Source organism: Tachyglossus aculeatus, chromosome 10 (assembly GCF_015852505.1).
Source record: "Tachyglossus aculeatus isolate mTacAcu1 chromosome 10, mTacAcu1.pri, whole genome shotgun sequence".
NCBI classification, from domain to species: Eukaryota; Metazoa; Chordata; class Mammalia; order Monotremata; family Tachyglossidae; genus Tachyglossus; species Tachyglossus aculeatus.
The window spans coordinates 20,946,611-20,965,924 of NC_052075.1; the positions used below are offsets into that span (position 1 = coordinate 20,946,611).

At 50.7% G+C, this 19,314-nt stretch overlaps 2 protein-coding genes across 3 annotated transcripts in view; one reads left to right on the forward strand and one right to left on the reverse strand.

The window, feature by feature from the left end:
• The window catches only part of CTBP1 (C-terminal binding protein 1), a 368,238-nt gene extending 360,990 nt beyond the window's left edge, over positions 1–7,248 (reverse strand). The window contains exon 1 of the mRNA XM_038753245.1: positions 7,202–7,248. The gene's annotated coding sequence lies outside the window, so the exon portion shown is untranslated. The remainder of the gene's footprint in view (positions 1–7,201) is intronic.
• Positions 7,249–7,857: 609 nt separating this feature from the next.
• The window catches only part of MAEA (macrophage erythroblast attacher, E3 ubiquitin ligase), a 139,577-nt gene continuing 128,120 nt past the window's right edge, over positions 7,858–19,314 (forward strand). For both annotated transcript variants that reach the window (XM_038752374.1, XM_038752376.1), the window contains exon 1: positions 7,858–7,992. In XM_038752374.1, the coding sequence (XP_038608302.1) occupies positions 7,924–7,992 (69 nt within the window). In that variant the 5' untranslated portion in view covers positions 7,858–7,923. The remainder of the gene's footprint in view (positions 7,993–19,314) is intronic.

The window sequence follows — 19,314 nt, forward strand, 5'->3', positions numbered from 1 at the left end:
TTTACTATTGTCTATTTTCTACATGCCTCCCCTCGTCTTGAACCGCTCAATGACTGCGGTGACCAGACACTTCAATTTTCTCTTAGAAATGAAATGGTGACTCTCTGTTCATGCCTGAGCTTTTTTGGGGGTGGTACTGCATAAGTAGTAACTATTGCATAAAATGGATGACAGGTACTGCCTTCCTCGCTATTGGTTGGAACAACAAACTGGATTTTTTTGTTTGCTTGTTTCTACCTGAGGAAGACAGTGGTTACTTCTCATCAAGTTATTTATATACGCTCTACAACCTTATGTTGAAATGTGAATATCTCCGTGACAGTCCAAGTACAGTGCCCCCGAATAACGGCTAAAGTACACATCAAAAACACGGAGACGGCATTCACGACCCAAGAGGAGGAGTCCTTTCTGGAACGAGAATCGCCCTGTATCACCAGCCGATTCTTGCCTCGGTTCTGCCCCTCCTCGATAAGTCTCTTCAGGGTTAATGGAGTGAGGCTACAGGTCTTCCACTTAAAAAATTTATCTTCAGACTCTGTAGTCTCCTCTCCACAGCTCTGTCTCAACAAAAATGCACATTCGCCCGATGCCAATATTAACTAACTTTGCATTCCTCGGTAGTTATCAGAGCCGTTCTCCCCTATGTCCTTTAAGATTTAAGGCTTTGCGTGCATATAAAATGACAGGCACAGCCACCATGCAAGAAGCATAAAATGTAGATTGTTTTCAATGTGGTTAATAGAGACGTTAAATTTCAATGTATGTGGCACCCAGATGACAGACGATCTTACTCTGCCTATTCTGCTCAGCATCTGTATATATTATCGCGTAGCTTCATTTAAGGGGAAAAAAATGCTTAAATTTATTGTACTCATTTTGTGTAAAAAAACCGTTTTCCTCCCTAATTACATCATATGCAGGATTCAGAAATAATTACAGCCTCCCGCATCCCCATTAGTCTGTTCAACTAGTCTATTCTACTTTTCTGCTTCTCCTGGTGACCGATTTTGACTTAACCGAAGCTGTTCAAATATTAAAGGTACTCCGAGATGGCAGGAGTTTATCTAACAGCATACATGGAATGTCACACATCCCTCCTCTCTCGCTTCTTTTCTGCACACACACACACACACACACACCCCCACCCCGACACACACACACAAAAAAAGAGAAACCAGCACCACCATCAAATGGGTTGTTGATTAGATCCAGTGTTACGGAAGCACGGTCGGTTCGTCTATTTATGCCGTAATTAAGTTACAATAGGCACATCAGAAAAATCACAGACTGGGTCGTTAAAACAGATGCTTCCTCCGTCCCTTTCGTATGGACTGGGTGTCTCTCCTTGCCAATACCGTCAGGAGCGAGGCAAGAACTAAAGTAAAAAAAAAAAAAAAAAAAACCAAAAAATCTGCAACACCTCTCTGTTTGGTTAACATTCTTCCGCACATTTTCCTGCCGACTGCCCCCCCAAAACGGCGGCTCACGACTGTGAAAACAGTGGAACGGGGGCACATCTGGGTGATAGCAGGGGGGAAAACGGAATGAAACATGAATAAACAAAAACATGGCGAAAGTGGCCTGGGGTTGTTACGCTGTCAGATCATTTTTCCCAGCCCAACATCAAGGCTTTTGTTACAACCGAAGCGGTCATTTGCATGGAGAACCAACAGGGTTTCTTCTTCTTCAGCGTTTCCCAGATCGGAACACACTCACTCTCTTCCATCCAGAGACACACACACACACACACACACACAGACACACAGACACACACCCAGCCAAATCTTTCCCGTTGCACACCGACAATCCGGCCAAATGCACACCTATTCGCCACGCTAGAATCTCCGGATTCCACCGTACACCCCGCATGCAGAATAGTTTGCCGCTGCGACGTAATTTAGGGATAAAAATAAACAGACAAACCTTTGGAGTGCTGCCCCAGCCGGGAGTTCCTCTAGCTCTCCCTCTGCTCTGGCTGTTACTGACAAGATCAGGCTGAGATGAACAAGTCCATGCTACTCTAACAACCTGACAAACCTCAGGTTTTCCCAGCCGCTCTGTTACCTGGAAAAATCAAGGCAAACTTTCCTCCCAAAGTTCAATTAAAAAAAAAAAAAAAAGAAAGAAAGAAAGTACCAAAGCACGATTCCAAGAAGAGAAGGGGTGGAAAAAAAATGATAATAAAAAGCACCCCAAAAATCAGAGCCCGGGTAATCATTTGAGCAACGAGCTTCTTGCCCATGTGGGTGGGTCGGCACTTCCATTCTAAAACCCCATTTTCGGGGGCAACGGCGGCCAAAAGTGGGGTGAAAATGATCACGGATCCAAAAGTCGTTCTGTCCGCTTTAGTGTGTTCCAAACAACGTTCTCTTCTAAAAGGGGGCCGACGGAGAAATAGGGAATGAAACTTGGGCATTCTCACCGAAGGCCACCGATTCTGCATTATCACGGGAATAAAGGATGCTTTTCTTCAAAATGAAATTCCACAGCCCTCTCCACTTCAACACGGTGGATAAGCCCTCTAAGGGATTTTTTTTTTGGATTCAAGAACCAAAGAATTGATTCTCGAAATGGTTAGCGGGGATAAAAGACTAACTTTTCCAACTTTAAAGAGGGAGTTGGAATTCTCAGGAGGTGTGTCATGTTCCCTAAGTGTCCTGAATATTTAAATACTTCCACCTTACAGCACCTCAAAAACAAGGAATAAGATCTTTTAAATCGCCACAGGCCTAGGAGTCTTCAAAGAGTCCTACGTCTCACTACCCAACTGGCAACGGCAGCCAGAACTTTTTCTTTTCCTAAACTGGCCCACTGCCCACTTGGGACTTGGGGATGGTATGCAATTAATCTTTTACCAAAAAGAAAAAAAAAGTAATCTAACTATAGTCACTTTGTTTATACATTTTCCCTTCCTCGCTGTTTATTCTAAAACTTAAAGCACTAAAGAAAAATGATTCTGCCTAAACCTACCCCCCAGAGCAGATTTCCAGTTAAAAGTATGACTTTAAAAGACGCAGAACACCCGCACTCGCAAAATCTTAAGGTCTAAAAAATTTAAGATGTAGAAGTTCTTACTCCATTACCTTGTTACAGGAAAAGCCTTCTGCCATTGTATTGTCAACAAATACCCATTAAGCACTTTCAAATGGCGCTTGGCCGAACAACACACTAAGATCATTATATGACATCAAAATGAGACTTTTTTAGCCATTCTTTTTAAATTCACAAGTGAAATTCAAAGGCAGTGACAAACAATCAATCCTGCTGATCGAGTGCTTGACTGTATGCAGAGCACTTGGGACAGTTCACTAAAAAGCAATTAAATATGGGCCCAAGAAGCTGTACAGTCTCTTTTCTTGTCTACTTACCGGGATATTGAATTGCTCAACTTGTTGCTACATTATGAAAAAATTCAACTATTTGTTTCTCTCCGTGGAAACTAGAGATCCAACGGTCTATTCCCTGCCATACATGATTTCTCACTCTGTAGAGACGGAAAAGGCCAATGTGGATTTTCCAAGAGCAACGTCAATTCTGCACCCTAACGAGCTCATGACCGCTTTTCCCTTGACTAAAAAGAAATGCTACACTGCGGAGTAATTACTACAGGAGATGCCAATCAACACTCGACCGAAAATGAAAACCACTCAATTCCCAAGCCGTGGAGGCCAAGATGAATCAAGACATTTCAGTCGGGCATCGCTTCTTTTAAAACGTCCAGATCTACACCCTTCGGATCGAATGCGATGCGTTCCCTCTTCGGTGGAAGTCGTTGGGGGAAAAAGAGATAACTAAACTCCTATCATCATCATCAGTCGTATTTATTGAGCGCTTACCGTGTGCAGAGCACTGTACTAAGCGCTTGGGAAGTCCAAGTTGGCAACATATAGAGACAGTCCCTATCCAATAGTGGGCTCACAGTCTAAAAGGGGGAGACGGAGAACAAAACCAAACATACTAACATGTCAACCGCCCTGAAATTAAAGTCGGGGGAAATGGGGGGGGGGCGGCGGGGACAAACACCACCAATAATCATGCGTATTATTTTCTCAATTTCCTTCCAGGAAGAACTCGCTACCCTTCTCCACCCTTCAAATTTCACTAGGAAATCCGTGCTCTTCACCGCCTTTCGTCTCGAAGACTCGGGATGGGACGCAAAGCCCGCCCCCGGGAACTGCTTTCCGCGCCCCCGTCCTGAGCTGGCACCGGTACCCTGAAGTCGACGCCACGCAGCACAATGCCTAGTCTCTATAAATATTTATACACGCTCCCGAGAAGGGTAAATTAGTTGACATTCGGCAATTAAATCTGCCTCTCTGAAGTTGCAATACTTAAAGGTTAAAGATTAGACATGCTCCCTCTTGTGTTAAACTAAGAATGCCTGCTGTTTTCTCTGACAGGACGGTGGCTCAGCCATCTGTTCCAGGCAGGAGCCCCCCTCCCCTGCCACTTTGGCTACTAATTCTTGATAAACGTTGGCCCGTCGGTCCGCTGGTGCCCAGGAAGATTCACTTTCTCACTGCCTTGGCGGCGGCGGATGGACGATTGGGCCTGTTACTGCTCTTCGCCCCAAATCGGTGGGGAGGGTTCGTTCATTCGATCGCATTTATCGGGCGCTCACGTGTGTGCAGAGCACCGTACTAAGCGCTTGGAAAGCACCATTCGGCAATAAGGAGAGACGATCCTTGGCAGTTCGGTGGAGCCAATTCCAAAATCCGTCCTCACGTTTTCACCCATTCACTCGATCGCTTTTATTGAGCACCTACCAGGTGCCGGGCGCTGCACTAAGCACTTGCAAAGTACAATTCGGCAACAAATAAGAGACAAGCCTTGCCCCACACCGGGCTGGATGGGATGAAGCCCTTCTTAAGATTGAATTCCCTCCCTCCCTTCCCCAGGTCCACGTTAGCACCGATTCACTCATTCACTCAATCGCATTTATTGCGCGCTTACTGTGTGCACAGCACTGCACTAAGCGCTTGGAAGGTACAATGGGCAACATTTAGAGACGGTCCCTACCCAACAACGGGCTCACAGTCTAGAAGGGGGAGATGGACAGCAAAACGGAACCAGTAGACAGGTGTCAATGCCATCAAAATAAATAGAATGCTTGTGAATGCTCCCACAAAAATGGGCCATTTTCTTTGAAAGTGCACCCGAAAGGGAAATGCACTGAGTCTTTTTTTTCCCCTAATATTGGCTTCTTCTCTCGCCTGTCTGAATCGTTCCAGCGCAGGATTTGAATCTGCAGCAGGCTGGGCCGGCCAGCCGGAGGAGGAAGAGGAGGAGGAGAAGAAAGAGGAGGGGGAGAGGAGAAGAGGAGGATGAGGAAGAAGAGGAGAAGGGATAGGGAGGAGGAGGAGGAGGAGGAGGAGGAGGAAGAGGAGGAGGGATGGGTAGGAGGAAGAGAAGAAGGGATGGGGAGGAGGAGGAGAAAGAGGAGGAGGAAGAAGAGGAGGGGGGAGGAGGAGAGGGAATGGGGAAGAGGAAAAAGAGGAGAAGAAGGGATGGGGAGGAGGAGGAAGAAGTGGAGGAGGAGAGATGGGGAGGAGGAGGAGAAAGAGGACGAGGAAGAAGAGGAGGGGGAGGAGGAGAGGGGATGGGGAGGAGGAGGAAGAAGAGGAGAAGGAGGAGAGATGGGGAGGAGGAGGGGAAAGAGGAGGAGGAAGAAGAGGAGGAGGGGGAGGAGGAGGAGGAGAAGGGATGGAGAGGAAGAAGAAGAGAAGGAAGAGGAGGAGAAGGGATGGGGAGGAAGAAGAGAAGGAGAAAGGATGGGGAGGAGGAGGAGGGATGGGGAGGAAGAGGAAGAAGAGAAGGAGAAAGGATGGGGAGGAGGAGGAGGAGGAGGAAGAAGAAGAGGAGGAGGAGAGATGGGGAGGAGGAAAAAGAAGAGAAGGGATGGGGAAGAGAAGAAGAAGGGATGGGGAGGAGGAGGGATGAGAGTGAGGAAGAAGAAGAGGAGAAGGGATGGGGAGGAGGAGGAAGAGAAGGGATGGGGAGGAGGAGAAAGAGGAGAAGAGATGGGGAAGAGGAGAAGAAGGGATGTGGAGGAGGAGGGATCAGGAGGAGGAGGAGGAGAGATGGGGAGGAGGAGGAGGAGGAGAAAGAGGAGAGGGGATGAGGAGGAGGAGAAAGAGGAGGAGAAAGAGGAGGAGAAGGGATGGGGAGGAGGTGGAGAAAGGGGAGGAGGAGAAAGAGGAGGAGAAGGGATGGGGAGGAGGTGGAGAAGGAAAAGGAGGGATGGGGAGGAGGTGGGGAAAGAACAGAAGGGATGGGAAGGAGGTGGAGAAAGAAGAGAAGGGATGGGAAGGAGGTGGAAAAAGAAGGGATGGGGAGGAGGAGGAGCACTGGGGGGAGGGTCAGGGTGCCCTCCTAACCTGCCGCGCGCGCTGGGCGGGAGGGAGAGAGAGAGAGAGAGAGAGAGAGAGAGAGAGAGAGAGAGAGAGAGAGAGAGAGAGAGAGAGAGAGAGAGAGAGTGTGTGTGTGTGTGTGTGTGTGTGTGTGTGTGTGTGTGTGTGTGTGTGTGTCACGGGGGGTTTGCCGGGTCAGGCCGGGCCTGGGCCGGTCCTGGGCTTTCCCCCGGGGGGCCCGGCCCGCCAGGGACCCAGGAGGCCGCCCGGGGGCCGCGGCCCAACACGACCCACCCACCGGGGGGGAGGAGGAGGGACGGGGGGAGCAGGAGGAGGAGGAGGAGGAGGAAAGCCGGCGACCGATGGGGGAGGGGGGAGAGATTGGGGGGTTAAAAAAAAACCAGGCAAGTTTCGGGGAGTTTTCCTGGGAGGACGCGCGGCCGGCCCCGCTCCCTCCGGGGGGCGGGCAGGAGGAGGAGGAGGGATGGAGGAGGAGGAGGGATGGAGGAGGAAGAGGAGGAAGAGGGGGAGGAAGAGAAGGAGGAGAGATGGGGGGGAGGAGGAGGGAGGAGTTCTCTCCCGCCCCCCCCCCAAAAAAAGAAACCCTCTTCCTGCAACGGGCGTCGGGTCGGGGGGGAGCTGGGTTTTCCGGCGCCCGGCGGGGCGGGGGGGGGGGGGGTGGCGGCCCCTCCCTCCCTCCCTCCCGCCCGCGCCGGGCCGTGCCCGGGGAACGATCGGGCCGGGCCGTCGGGGGTCCGGTCCCTCCCGCGCGCCGCGCCGCCCTCGCCGCCGGCCGCGCCCGCCCTCCCGCCGGCTGTCCGCCCGCCCGCCCCCTCCTCCCCGCAACTTACTAGCGTCCCCCGAACAGCGCCAAAGTCCGCCAAACTCCCCACCCGCCGCGCGGCTCCGCGCCGGGCCGGGCCCGCCCCCGGCCGCCCCAGCCCGGCCCGCGATTGGCCCCGCGGCCCGCCCGTCCGGCCCGCCCGCCTCCCCCATTGGCCCGCCCGCCCCCGCGGAGGGCGCCGATTGGCCCCCGCGCCCGCCCGGGGGCCCCGGAGAGCGGCCCCTTCGGCCCCCCGCGAGCCGCTCCACTCCGGGAGGAGGCGCCCGGGAGCCCCCCGCTCGGGATTGGCCCCCGCCCGCGGCCGGGGAGCGCGCCGCCCGCGGGGATTGGGCGGCGGCGGCGCCCGTCCGCGCGGAGGGCCCGCCCCCGCCCGGGGGAGCCGGCGGCGAAGCCGGGCCCTGATTGGCCGACCCACGCCCGGCCTCCCCGGCCCCGCCCGCTCCCCGTGCGCGGCCCTATAGGAAACGGCCTCTCGGCCCGCCCCTTCTCCTGATTGGGTAGGAGACATGAAACGAAGAAGGGGATTGGCCGGGGCGGGCGTCTCTCCGAAAGGGCCTGCGCGTTCTTCCGCCCCCACAGGCGGCGGGGCGGAAGCGATTGGTTAATCGCCCCCCCCCCGCCCCCCCAATCACCACCACCGCCATCCTTCGGGGTGGGAGGGAGTTTCCCGGCGTGCCTTGCGCCGTGGAGGTGGCTCCCTTTGGTCCCTAATGTTTTGGCCGAGCCAAAATGGCGGTGCAGGAATCAGCTGCTCAGCTCTCCATGACCCTGAAGGTGCAGGAGTACCCGACCCTCAAGGTGGGTCCGTGGGCCCCGGGGAGACCCCCTTCACCTTCCCCCCCCCCACCCCACGCTTCAACGGGGGAGACACAGGAGGACAGGAGAGGGCAGAGACAAGGGGATGACGGGCAGGTTTGAGTGAAGGACGGGCTGCGGGCCTAGTGCCCCGCAGGATGCCCCGGCCTGCCGCGAGGGAGGCTTCTGGGAGGGGGAGAAAGGGGACGGGAAAGGTGAGAGGAAGCTGGGGTGGGTGTGGGAGACCCCCACATGACTGGATCACCGGGTTGAATTGGGAAGGGCCCGGGGGGGAGCTAAGGAGGGCCCGGGTTGTATGGAGGTGGGGGGAGGGCGGGGAGAAGGAAGGCCCGGGGGGTCTGGCTCCAGGCAGGGAGGGGTTAAATCAATCAGTCAGTCGTATTTATTGAGCGCTGACTGTGTGCAGAGCGCTGTACTAAGCGCTTGGGAAGTACAAGTTGGCAACGCGTAGAGACAGGCCCTACCCAACAGTGGGCTCGCAGTCTTGAAGGTTAAAGAGGGAAAGGGGGTTGGGGTGGGGGGGGGAGAAAAGGAAGGCTAGGGGGTCTGGTTCTAGGCAGGGAGGGGTTAAAGAGGGAAAGGGGTGATGGAGAGAAGGAAGGCTAGGGGGTCTGGGTCCAGGCAGGGAGGGGTTAAATCAATCAATCGTATTTATTGAGCGCTTTCTGTGTGCAGAGCGCTGTACTGAGCGCTTGGGAAGCACAAGTTGGCAACGCGTAGAGACAGGCCCTACCCAACAGTGGGCTCGCAGTCTTGAAGGTTAAAGAGGGAGAGGGGGTTGGGGGGGGGAGGAAAGGAAGGCCTAGGGGGTCTGGTTCCAGGCAGGGAGGGGTTAAATCAGTCAATCGGTCGTATTTATTGAGCGCTTACTGTGTGCAGAGCGCTGTACTGAGCGCTTGGGAAGCACAAGTTGGCAACACGTAGAGACAGTCCCTATCCAACAGTGGGCTCGCAGTCTTAAAGGTTAAAGAGGGAAAGGGGGTTGGGGGGGGAGGAAAGGAAGGCCTAGGGGGTCTGGTTCCAGGCAGGGAGGGGTTAAAGAGGGAAAGGGGCGATGGAGAGAAGGAAGGCTGGGGGGTCTGGGTCCAGGCAGGGAGGGGTTAAATCAATCAGTCAATCGTATTTATTGAGCAATTACTGTGTGCAGAGCACTGTACTAAGCGCTTGGGAAGTACAAGTAGGCCTCTCATAGAGACAGTCCCTACTCAACAGTCGGCTCACAGTCTAAAAGGTTAAAGAGGGAAAGGGGTGATGGAGAGAAGGAAGGATGGGGGTCTGGGGCCGGATAGGGAGGGGCTAAAGAGGGAAAGGGGTGGGGGAGAAGGAAGGCTGGGGGGTCTGGGTCCAGGGAGGGAGGGGTTACAGAGGGAAAGGGGAGAGAAGGAAGGCTAGGGGGTCTGGTTCCAGGGAGGGAGGGGTTAAAGGGGGAAAGGGGAAAGAAGGAAGGCTAGGGGGTCTGGTTCCGGGGAGGGAGGGGTTAAAGAGGGAAAGAGAGAAGGAAGGCTTAGGGGGTCTGGTTCCGGAGAGGGAGGGGTTAAAGAGGGAAAGGGGTGGGGGAGAGAAGGAAGGCTAGGGGGTCTGGTTCCGGAGAGGGAGGGGTTAAAGAGGGAAAGGGGTGGGGGAGAAGGAAGGCTAGGGGGTCTGGTTCCGGGGAGGGAGGGGTTAAGGAGATGGGGGTGGCCGAGAGAAGGAAGGTGAGGGGGTCTGGGTCCAGGGAGGGAGGGGTTAAAGAGAAGAGAGGGCCTATTCGGGGGGTGGAGAGAAGGAAGGCTAGTGGGCCTGGTTCCAGGGAGGGAGGGGTTAAGGAGGGAGAGGGGTTGGCGGGGGGGCGGGGATGGAGGTTTGGGAGGCCAGCAAGCCTCAGCTAATGGCTGGGTGCTCCAGCTGTTCGCTCGGACCTCCATCGGACGGGTTGGAGGATATTCCCTTTGGCGGCTCAGACTCAGTACTGGGGGGAGCCCAGTTTTCCCGAAAGCCATTTTGGAATCGTCAGGAAACCGGCCTCGGGGTCTCCATTATCCCAGTGACTGGACAGGCGACCTTGAGTCGACCACTCGTCACACGTTTCCTCCCACGGGGACCAAATGGATCCACGTCCGACGGGGGAGTCCGTCCTGAGTGCCGCCCAGGAACGCCCGTGGTGATAACTAAAGTGCTTTGAGCTCTTCAGGAAGGCAAGTGCCGGAGCTCCCAAGGTCGGAGAGTTATTTGAAATGAAAGCCGTCGGGGCGGATGCGAGGAGGGGAAAGGATCGGCTCCTGGAGAAGCAGCGTGGCTCAGTGGAAAAGAGCCCGGGCTTTGGAGTCAGAGGTCATGGGTTCAAACCCCGGCTCCGCCACCTGTCAGCAGGGTGACTTTGGGCAAGTCACTTCACTTCTCTGGGCCTCAGTGACCTCATCTGTAAAATGGGGACTAAGACTGTGAGCCCCAAGTAGGACAACCTGATCACCTTGCAACCTCCCCAGCTTTTAGAACGGTGCTTTGCACATAGTAAGCGCTTAATAAATGCCATTATTATTATTATTACATACTCAGCAGGCCATAAAGGGTCTGAAAGATGAGAACGAGAAAAAACTGACCGGAATCGGGCGGAGGGCTCGATTAGAGGGTCAAAAAAAGTCACGCGACGGGCTAGGGGGTCGGAATCTGTTTCTCTCCCAACCATCAGCATCCATCTCGGCCGACCTGTAGGCTTCCAGAAGAAATGAGGAGTGGACTCCTATGGCTCTCGACCACCTAAAAGAGAAGCGAAACGGTGGTGTTCATCAGCCCTTATTGTGTCAAACACTGAGCACCAGGGTTCATAAAAGAGAATGGTGTTTGATACGATCCCTGTGCCCCCTCTAGACTGTAAACTCATCGTGGCCAAGGAATCTGTTCCATTGCTACATCGTACTCTCCCTACTGCTTAGTCCACCCCCCCAGCATCTTACCTCCTTCCCTTCCCCACAGCACCTGTATATATGTTTGTACATATTTGTTACTCTATTTATTTATTTTACTTGTACGTATCTATTCTAATTATTTTATTTTGTTAGTATGTTTGGTTTTGTTCTCTGCCTCCCCCACTGTTGGGTAGGGACTGTCTCTGTATGGTGCCAACTTGTACTTCCCAAGCGCTTAGTACAGTGCTCTGCACACAGTAAGCGCTCAATAAATACAATTGATGGTGATGATAGTACAGTGATCTGCGCACAGTCAGCCCTCAGTAAATGCGATTGATTGACTCGGGGCAGACGGGGCCTGTACCACAGTGGGTTCACTTCTCAGAGCACTTGAGAAGCAGTGTGGCTCAATGGCCAGAGCACAGATTTGGGAGTCAGAGGTCGCCTGATCCCCGCTCCGCCACTTCTCAGCTGTGTGACTTGGGGCAAGTCGCTTTGCTTCTCTGGGCCTCAGTGACCTCATCTGTAAAATGGGGCTCCAGACTGTGAGCCCCAGGTGGGACAACCTGATTACCTTGTATTTACCCCAGCGCTTCAAACATTGCTTGGCACATCATCATCATCAATCGTATTTATTGAGCGCTTACTGTGTGCAGAGCACTGTACTAAGCGCTTGGGAAGTCGCATAGTAAGCACTGAACAATACCATCGTCGTCGTTATTATTAAAGACCCTTGCTCTGGCTACCCGGTGAGGAAGGAAAGCACAGGCAGGAATGGCTTTCTTAACTGCCGTAATAACGGCCTTACGCAGTTTTATCCCGGGGAGCAAGGGAAACAGGAAATTGAGTGCCTTAAGAAAGAATCGATGTACTATATGTTCCTATGTTTATTAAATACTCTTGGGGGTAGTGTTTGAATGAAAGGCGATAATAGCAGTTTGGTAAAATGGGGATTCGAGCTCCTGCCGCGCTAAGGAAATGGTGCAGTGTTTCCGAGCTCTGAAACGGAGAGCGCCTTCCAAGAGAACTTCAAAAATGGGGCTTGATTTGGGGATCGCCTTAGGAAGTGAATCGTTTCCAAAATCGATCAATTGAAGCTCCGCCCGAGTTCCACAGTTCTCAGCCCCGTTGGGCCTTCTTGAGCGCTCAATACAGTGCCCTGCACACAGTAAGTGCCTAATAAATACAGTGGAATAATAACTACGATTGAATGAAAGATACCTATTTCACTTGGGCCTCGATAATTTTTCCGCTTTTATTTTTAAGAGTGAATTTGATGTTTGAGTTCACTGCTTACATGTTCCTCTTCAATGCAACGAGAAATTTATCGTGAGTAATTGGTAAAAAAAAAAAATCAAGAGGAGGAGGATGGGGCATTAAGGAAGAGTGATCAGAGAGGCCTCCTTGGGATGAGATGAGAAAGACAAAAGGGGGTGGTTGCTTTTAAGTGCCTACTTTGCGGTAAGCTCTGTACTAAGTGCTGGGATTGATACAGTATACACAGACTGAATAGTTCCTGTCTCATATGGGTTCACAGTCTAAGTAATAATATAATAATAATAAGCTGGTTAAGAGCTTATTATATACCAGGCACAGTAATAATAATAATAATAATAATGGCATTTGTTAAGCGCTTACTATGTGCAAAGCACTGTTCTAAGCGCCGGGGGGATACAAGGTGATCAGGGTGTCCCACGTGGGCCTCACAGTCTTAATCCCCATTTTCCAGATGAGGTCACTGAGTCTCAGAGAAGTGAAGTGACTTGCCCAAGGTCACACAGCAGGCATGTGGTGGAGCTGGAATTCGAACCCATGACCTCTGACTCCATTCAATCATATTTATTGAGCGCTTACTGTGTGCAGAGCACTATACTAAGCGCTTGGGAAGTACAAGCTGGCAACATATAGAGGCGGTCCCTACCCAACAGTGGGCTCACAGTCTAGAAGGGGGAGACAGAGAACAAAACAAAACGTATTGACAAAATAAAATAAATAGAATGAATATGTACAAATAAAATAGAGTAATAAATAAGTACAAACATATATACATATACACAGGTGCTGTGGGGAGGGGAAGGAGGTAAGGCACTGTGAGCCCTACCCAACAGTGGGCTCACAGTCTAGAAGGGGGAGACAGAGAACAAAATGAAATAAATAGAATAAATATGTGCAAATTAAACTAAGCGCTGGGGTGGGTACAAGCAAATCAGGTGGGACACGGTCCTTGTCCCGCACAGGATTTACCACCTTAGTCCCCATTTTACAGAGGCGGTAACTGAGGCACAGAGAAGTGAAGTGACTTGCCCAAGGTCAAGCAGCAGATGAGTGGCAGAGCCGGAATTAGCACCCAGGTCTTTTTACCCCCAGGTTCGTTCTCTCTCCATTAGGCCACGCTGCGGGATTTAACCTCCGTTTTCCAGGTAAAGAGACTGAGGCACAGAGAAGTGACTTGCCCAGGGTCACACGGCAAGCAAGTGGCAGGGTTAGGGTGAGAACCCCGATCCTCTGACTCCAGGCCCTTGCAGTTTACACTAAGCCATGCTGCTTCTCTAAGATGATTTGGGAAAAATTAAACCATGGCTGGAGTTATTAATAATCATAGTAAAAGTAATTTTGGTATTTGTTCAGCACTTCCTATGGGCCAAGCTCTGTATTAAGCCCTGGGGTAGATACAACATGATAATAATAATAATGATGGTGGTATTTAAGTGCTTACTATGTGCCAAGTACTCATCTGCTCCCAAGTGGGGCTCAGTCAGAGTAGGAGGGAGAGCAGATACTGAATCCCCATTTTGTAGGTGAGGGGCTTCAGGCCCAGAGAAGTTAAGCAACGTGCCCAAAGTCACACAGCAGGTACGCAGCGGAGCTAGGATTAGAATCCAGGTCCTATGACTCCCAGGCTCTTTCACATCATCATCATCATCAATCAGATTTATTGAGCGCTTACTGTGTGCAGAGCACTGTCCTAAGCGCTTGAGAAGTCCAAGTTGGCAACATATAGAGACAGTCCCTACCCAACAGTGGGCTCACAGTCTAAAAGGGGGAGACAGAGAACAAAACCAAACATACTAACAAAATAAAATAAATAGAATAGATAGGTACAAGTAAAATAAGTAGAGTAATAAATATGTACAAACATATATACCACTTGACCACACTGCAGTCGGAGAGTCACAAAGACCTGAAAGATGTTTGAGAAACTTCCGTTCAAATGCAGCAAAGGATGTGGAAAAAAAGGGCAGATGAAAGGTGATTAGACAAAAATTAGTAAACAGCCCAGATTGCAGATAGTGAGAAGCACTCCAGATCGACCCGTAGGCCAGATTTTCTAAGGCCGATCGGGAAGGACCAGAGAAACGGGGTGGAGTTGGTGTACCAGGAGACGCCCTCCCCCTCGGCCCCCGCTTGTGCCTGGCCCTTTCTTTGCCCGACCACCTACTTCACTTCCTCCCGCCTCCGGTACGAGATGGAACTTGCCAGTTTTTCGTAATCCAGCACCCTGCAAGAGCTCAAAAACAGCGGTGAGGTCATTGGAGTTAGAACTTGGGGAAGCGACTCCGCTTTCCCCCTGCTTCCGTTGCTGCCCAGACTCCTCCAACCTCTCCTGAATACACGCACCTTTGCCTCCCTGTCGCCCTTGTTGACTCTCTACAGTCCAGTTTTGGCCCCCTCCAAGGTCGCCGGTGACCTCCTTTGGACCAAAGCGCGTGCCTTACTCTCTCCTGATGCTCTTGAGACTCTTGGCCACCTGGGTCTTTTAGTCTGTGAGCCCACTGATGGGTAGGGACTGTCTCTATATGTTGCCAATTTGTACTTCCCAAGCACTTAGTACAGTGCTCTGCACATAGTAAGCGCTCAATACGACTGATGATGATGATGGGTCAAGGTGGATTAGCTCGCCTCCTGGAAATCATGTTCAACTTTGGTTTCTCCGACCCGGCTCTCTTACCTCTCGGACTGATCCTTCTCGGGCCGGGCTGTCCTCCGTTTCCCACCGGCTAGCCGAGACCATCTGGCAAGGCTGCGGTTTGGGACCCCTTCTCCTAATTTAATCGATCATTCCGCACTCGCGTCGTCTGCATGGGATTCCTCAGTCTACCTGACTGACCCTGACTTCTCCAATCGGTGGTATTTCTTGAGCGCTTACTGTGCGCAGTGCTCTGTACTGAGTGCTTGGGGAATTCACTACAATAGCAGAATGGCCCAGTGGTGAGAGCACGGGCCCAGGACTTAGAAGGACCCGGGTTCTAGTCCCGGATCTGCCACTTGTCTGCTGTGTGACCTTGGGCAGGTCGCTTGGCTTCCCTGTGCCTCAGTTGCCTCATCTGTGAAATGGGGATTAAGACCGTGAGACATGGACTGTGTCCCACCCGATCATCTCATATCTGGCCTAGCGCTTAGATCGGTGTCTGGCACGTAGTAAGCGCTTAACATCGTGTTTGTGAGGTGGGAGCAACTGAGGAATTTCTCAAAAGATGCGTTGACACACATTCTCATGTGACTGTATTGTAAAAGGTCCAGAAGCGTTTATAATTTCATATTGTGTTGAGCTTCAGGAATAAATATAAGCGAAAGGGAACAGCCTGTATCCAATCTGATTATTGTATATGTACTACAGGTCTTTGGCTCATAGTGAGTGTGTATTGGAGATTGTAATGATTAATATGACCTATTGCTCTGTTTACTATTGTGTAGTACCATCAAACAGTTTGGGCCTTTTCACCTCTATAGATACATATTTTATTTTTATTTCTGAATGGAGGGCTCTGGGAAATTTAAAGGTCCGTTTCGATCATTAGCTCAACCGAGTTTTCTTCGAAGGGAATAGTAGCCGATTTTGGGTTCAGAGAAACTGCAGTGTTCATTTCATAAGCAGTTACTAAGTTTGGCGTTAGATGGGGTTTTCCAAAGTCGATGATGATGAAGATGAAGAAGAGCACTGGCTTCAATACAGTGCCACGTGGAACTTCGGACAGGCATCAGAATGCTCTGAACACATTTCCACAATTTATTTGGGTAACACAAGATGAAAGAAAACACAGAGGGCAGTAGCAATTTCCTCTCCACTCTCCCATCAATATGAGATGAAGTAATGAACCAGGAGGGAAATTAGAGAAAAGGGAAGACTCTCGGCAGGTTGGCTAAAGCATTCAGAGTGTGAAGATAAATGACACTGTCAGAGATCTTCAGTGAGGACTTTGAAGGTGACACCTGGTTGCCAGCATGGAGGAATAACCATCTTGCGTGTTATAACAGTGGCTTTAGGGAACACATTTAACTTTAGTCAGTAGATCTCTGGAATGTGATGTATCTGTAATTTCTTCATAGTAATGTCTATCTCGCCCTTTAGACTGTAAGCTCATTGTGGGCAGGGAATTTGTCTGTTTACTGTTGTATAGTACTCTTCCAAGCACTTAGTACAGTGGCCTGCTCACAGTAAGCGCTCAGTAAATACAGTTAAATGAGTGAACGATGTGTGAATTTTAATCGTCGGGTCTTTGATGTACACTTTGGCCAGAGATGGGGCAGCAGTAGGGGTTTTGTGGGGGCCGCTTCTGCAGAAAAGCTGTGACGCAAGTTGGGGCTCACGGGATGCCCAAGTGTGGACAGCACCTGTGTATATGTATATATGATTGTACATATTTTTTTACTCTATTTAATTTATTTGTACATATCTATTCTATTTATTTTATTTTGTTAGTATGTTTGGTTTTGTTCTCTGTCTCCCCCTTTTGGACTGTGAGCCCACTGTTGGGTAGGGACTGTCTCTATATGTTGCCAATTTGTACTTCCCAAGCACTTAGTACAGTGCTCTGCACATAGTAAGCGCTCAATAAATACGATTGATGATGATGATGATGATGAGAAGCAACGGAGCCTAGTGGCTGGAGCCCTGGCCTGAAAGTCAGAAGGACCTGTGTTCTACTCCCAGCTTTGCCACTTGTCTGCTGTGTGACCTTGAGCAAGTCACTTCACTTCTCTGTGCTTCAGTTACTCCATCTGTAAAATGTGGATTAAGACTGCGAGCCCCATGTGGGACAAGCTGTCCAACTTGATTAGCTTTTATCTTTTTTTTTATATGTGGTATTTGTTAAGCACCTTCTATGTGCCAGGCCTGTACTAAGCACTGAGGTAGGTACCAGCTAATTAATTTGGGCACTGTTCATGTTCCACATGGGGCTCACAGTCTTAATCCCCATATTACAGATAAGGGAACTGAGGCACAGAGAATTGAAGTGACTCGCCCAAGTCACACAGCAGACAGGTGGCAGAGCCAGAATTGGAACCTAGGTTCTTCTGACTCCCGGGCCTGTGCTCTATTCACTAGGCAACGTTGCTTTTCTGGTTTCACCTGGATTGTGCAAATAACTCATAAAGATGATTGTGGACTCCATTGGCTAGTAAAATGTTCTCTAGAAATGCTACATAAGTCAACCAATTAATCAGTTATTTATTGAGTACCACGCAGAGCACTGTAGTAAGCGTTTGGGATAGTATATAGTACAACAGAATTGGCAGACTCGTCCCCGGCTCATAATGAGATTATGGTGTAGAGAGGGAGACAGACATTGATATGAATAAATAAATAATATATAATATATGATTTAAAGATTATGTATGTAAGTAAGTGCTGTGGGATCCAGTGCTTGGCACATAGTGAGTGCTTAACAAATACCATATTATTATTATCATTAGGGATGTCACCATCTCTCCATTTCCCTTTCTGTATAATGGGAGTGGGGAACTTCCCACCTCTCTCCTTGCACAGAAGCAGCCGGGGCTACTAATCCCTTTGGGCTTCTCTGAAGGCTGGCTCAATCAGCCTTCGTGCCAGTGACTCGATGTAGTTTGAATATTGTTGGGTGATACGATCCAGGGGGTGTAAATTAATCCTTATCAGAGTTTGGAGCCGTCGAGATTGGTAAAGAGGAAATAGAAACAGTCCAAACGTAAATCAAATATTTTATGAGGCCCTTTGGGTGAAGTGAGTTAGAGTCACAGCCAAGCTTAGCAAGTGTGTAGAATATGTCCAAAACTGAACTCCTTCTCTAACCACCCAGACCCTGTCCTCCCCTTGTCTTTCCCATCCCTGTAGACAACACCACTGTCCTCCCTACCTCCCTCCCAAACCTGTAACCTCTGTGTCGTTCTCAACTCATCTCCCTCATTCCACCCACATATTCAGTCTGTCATCAAATCCTGTCAGTTATACCTTTACAACAGTGCTAAAAACCTCCCTTTCCACTCCATGCCAGGTGCTTCCACGCTGATCCAAGCACTTATCCTGTCCCGACAAGACTCCTGCATCTGCCTCCTTGCCACCCTTCTTCTCTCTCCCCTCTTCTCTCTCCCGGTTCCCTTTCCTCCCTCTTCTCACTTCCCCCTCTTCTTTCTCCTCTCTCTTTACTCCCTTACTGTGTGCAGAGCACTGTACTAAGCGCTTACACTGTAATTATAATAATGATGGCATTTGTTAAGCGCTTACTATGTGCAAAGCACTGTTCTAAGCGCTGGGCAGGGGGGATGCAAGGTGATCTGGTTGTCCCCCATGGGGCTCACAGGCTTTAATCCCCATTTTACAGCTGAGGTAACTAAGACTCAGAGAAGTTAAGTGACTTGCCCAAGGTCACACAGCAGACATTTGGCAGAGCCAGGATTCGGGAGCCGGGATACAAACCCATGACCTCTGACTCCCGAGCCTGTGGTCTTTCCACTGAGCCACGCTGCTTCTCTACTGTACTAAGACATGGCAGGAGGGAGATGGGGGCGATAACCGGAGGGAGCTGTGGGATCCAAGGAGCAGTATTTTAGGATAGGGGAGACGTGGGCATATTTGAAAGCAGGAAGAAGAAGCCCTTGGAGAGCGAACAGTTGAAGGTGGTGATTAGGGAGGGAAGAAGGGAATGGGCCAAGTGTTTTGATAAGGTGTGGAGGAATGGGGCTGAATGCGTGGGTGAAGTGGGTGGATTTTGAGAGAGGGCAGGCGATCTCCTCTTGAGATACTGCTGGGAAATATGGAAGAGTTGAAGAAGGGGCAGGAGGAGGGAGAGACTAGGGATCGGCAGGGGAGATTTTAGGGCGATCAAGCCTGGTAGTTTGCATTTTCTTAGTAAAGTAGCTGGCTAGATCATTAAGGGCCAGAGATGGGGAAGACGGGGGTGGCGGGGGGGTTTAGGAGGGAGGTAAACATCTGGAACAAGCAGTGAGGGCAGTGAGCATGGGCGTCAGTAAGGATGGAGAAATATTTTCACCGCCCAGAGTTAATGTACGCAAGGATAAACTTGAAGCGGACGAGGTCAGCCTGATAGCTAGATTATAGCCAGCAGGACCCTGTGACTCGGGCACAAGAGCGAAGGAGGCGGACTGTGGCGGGCACTCAGAGCCGTGGGTTAGTGGTACGAGATTTGCGAAGGGTTAG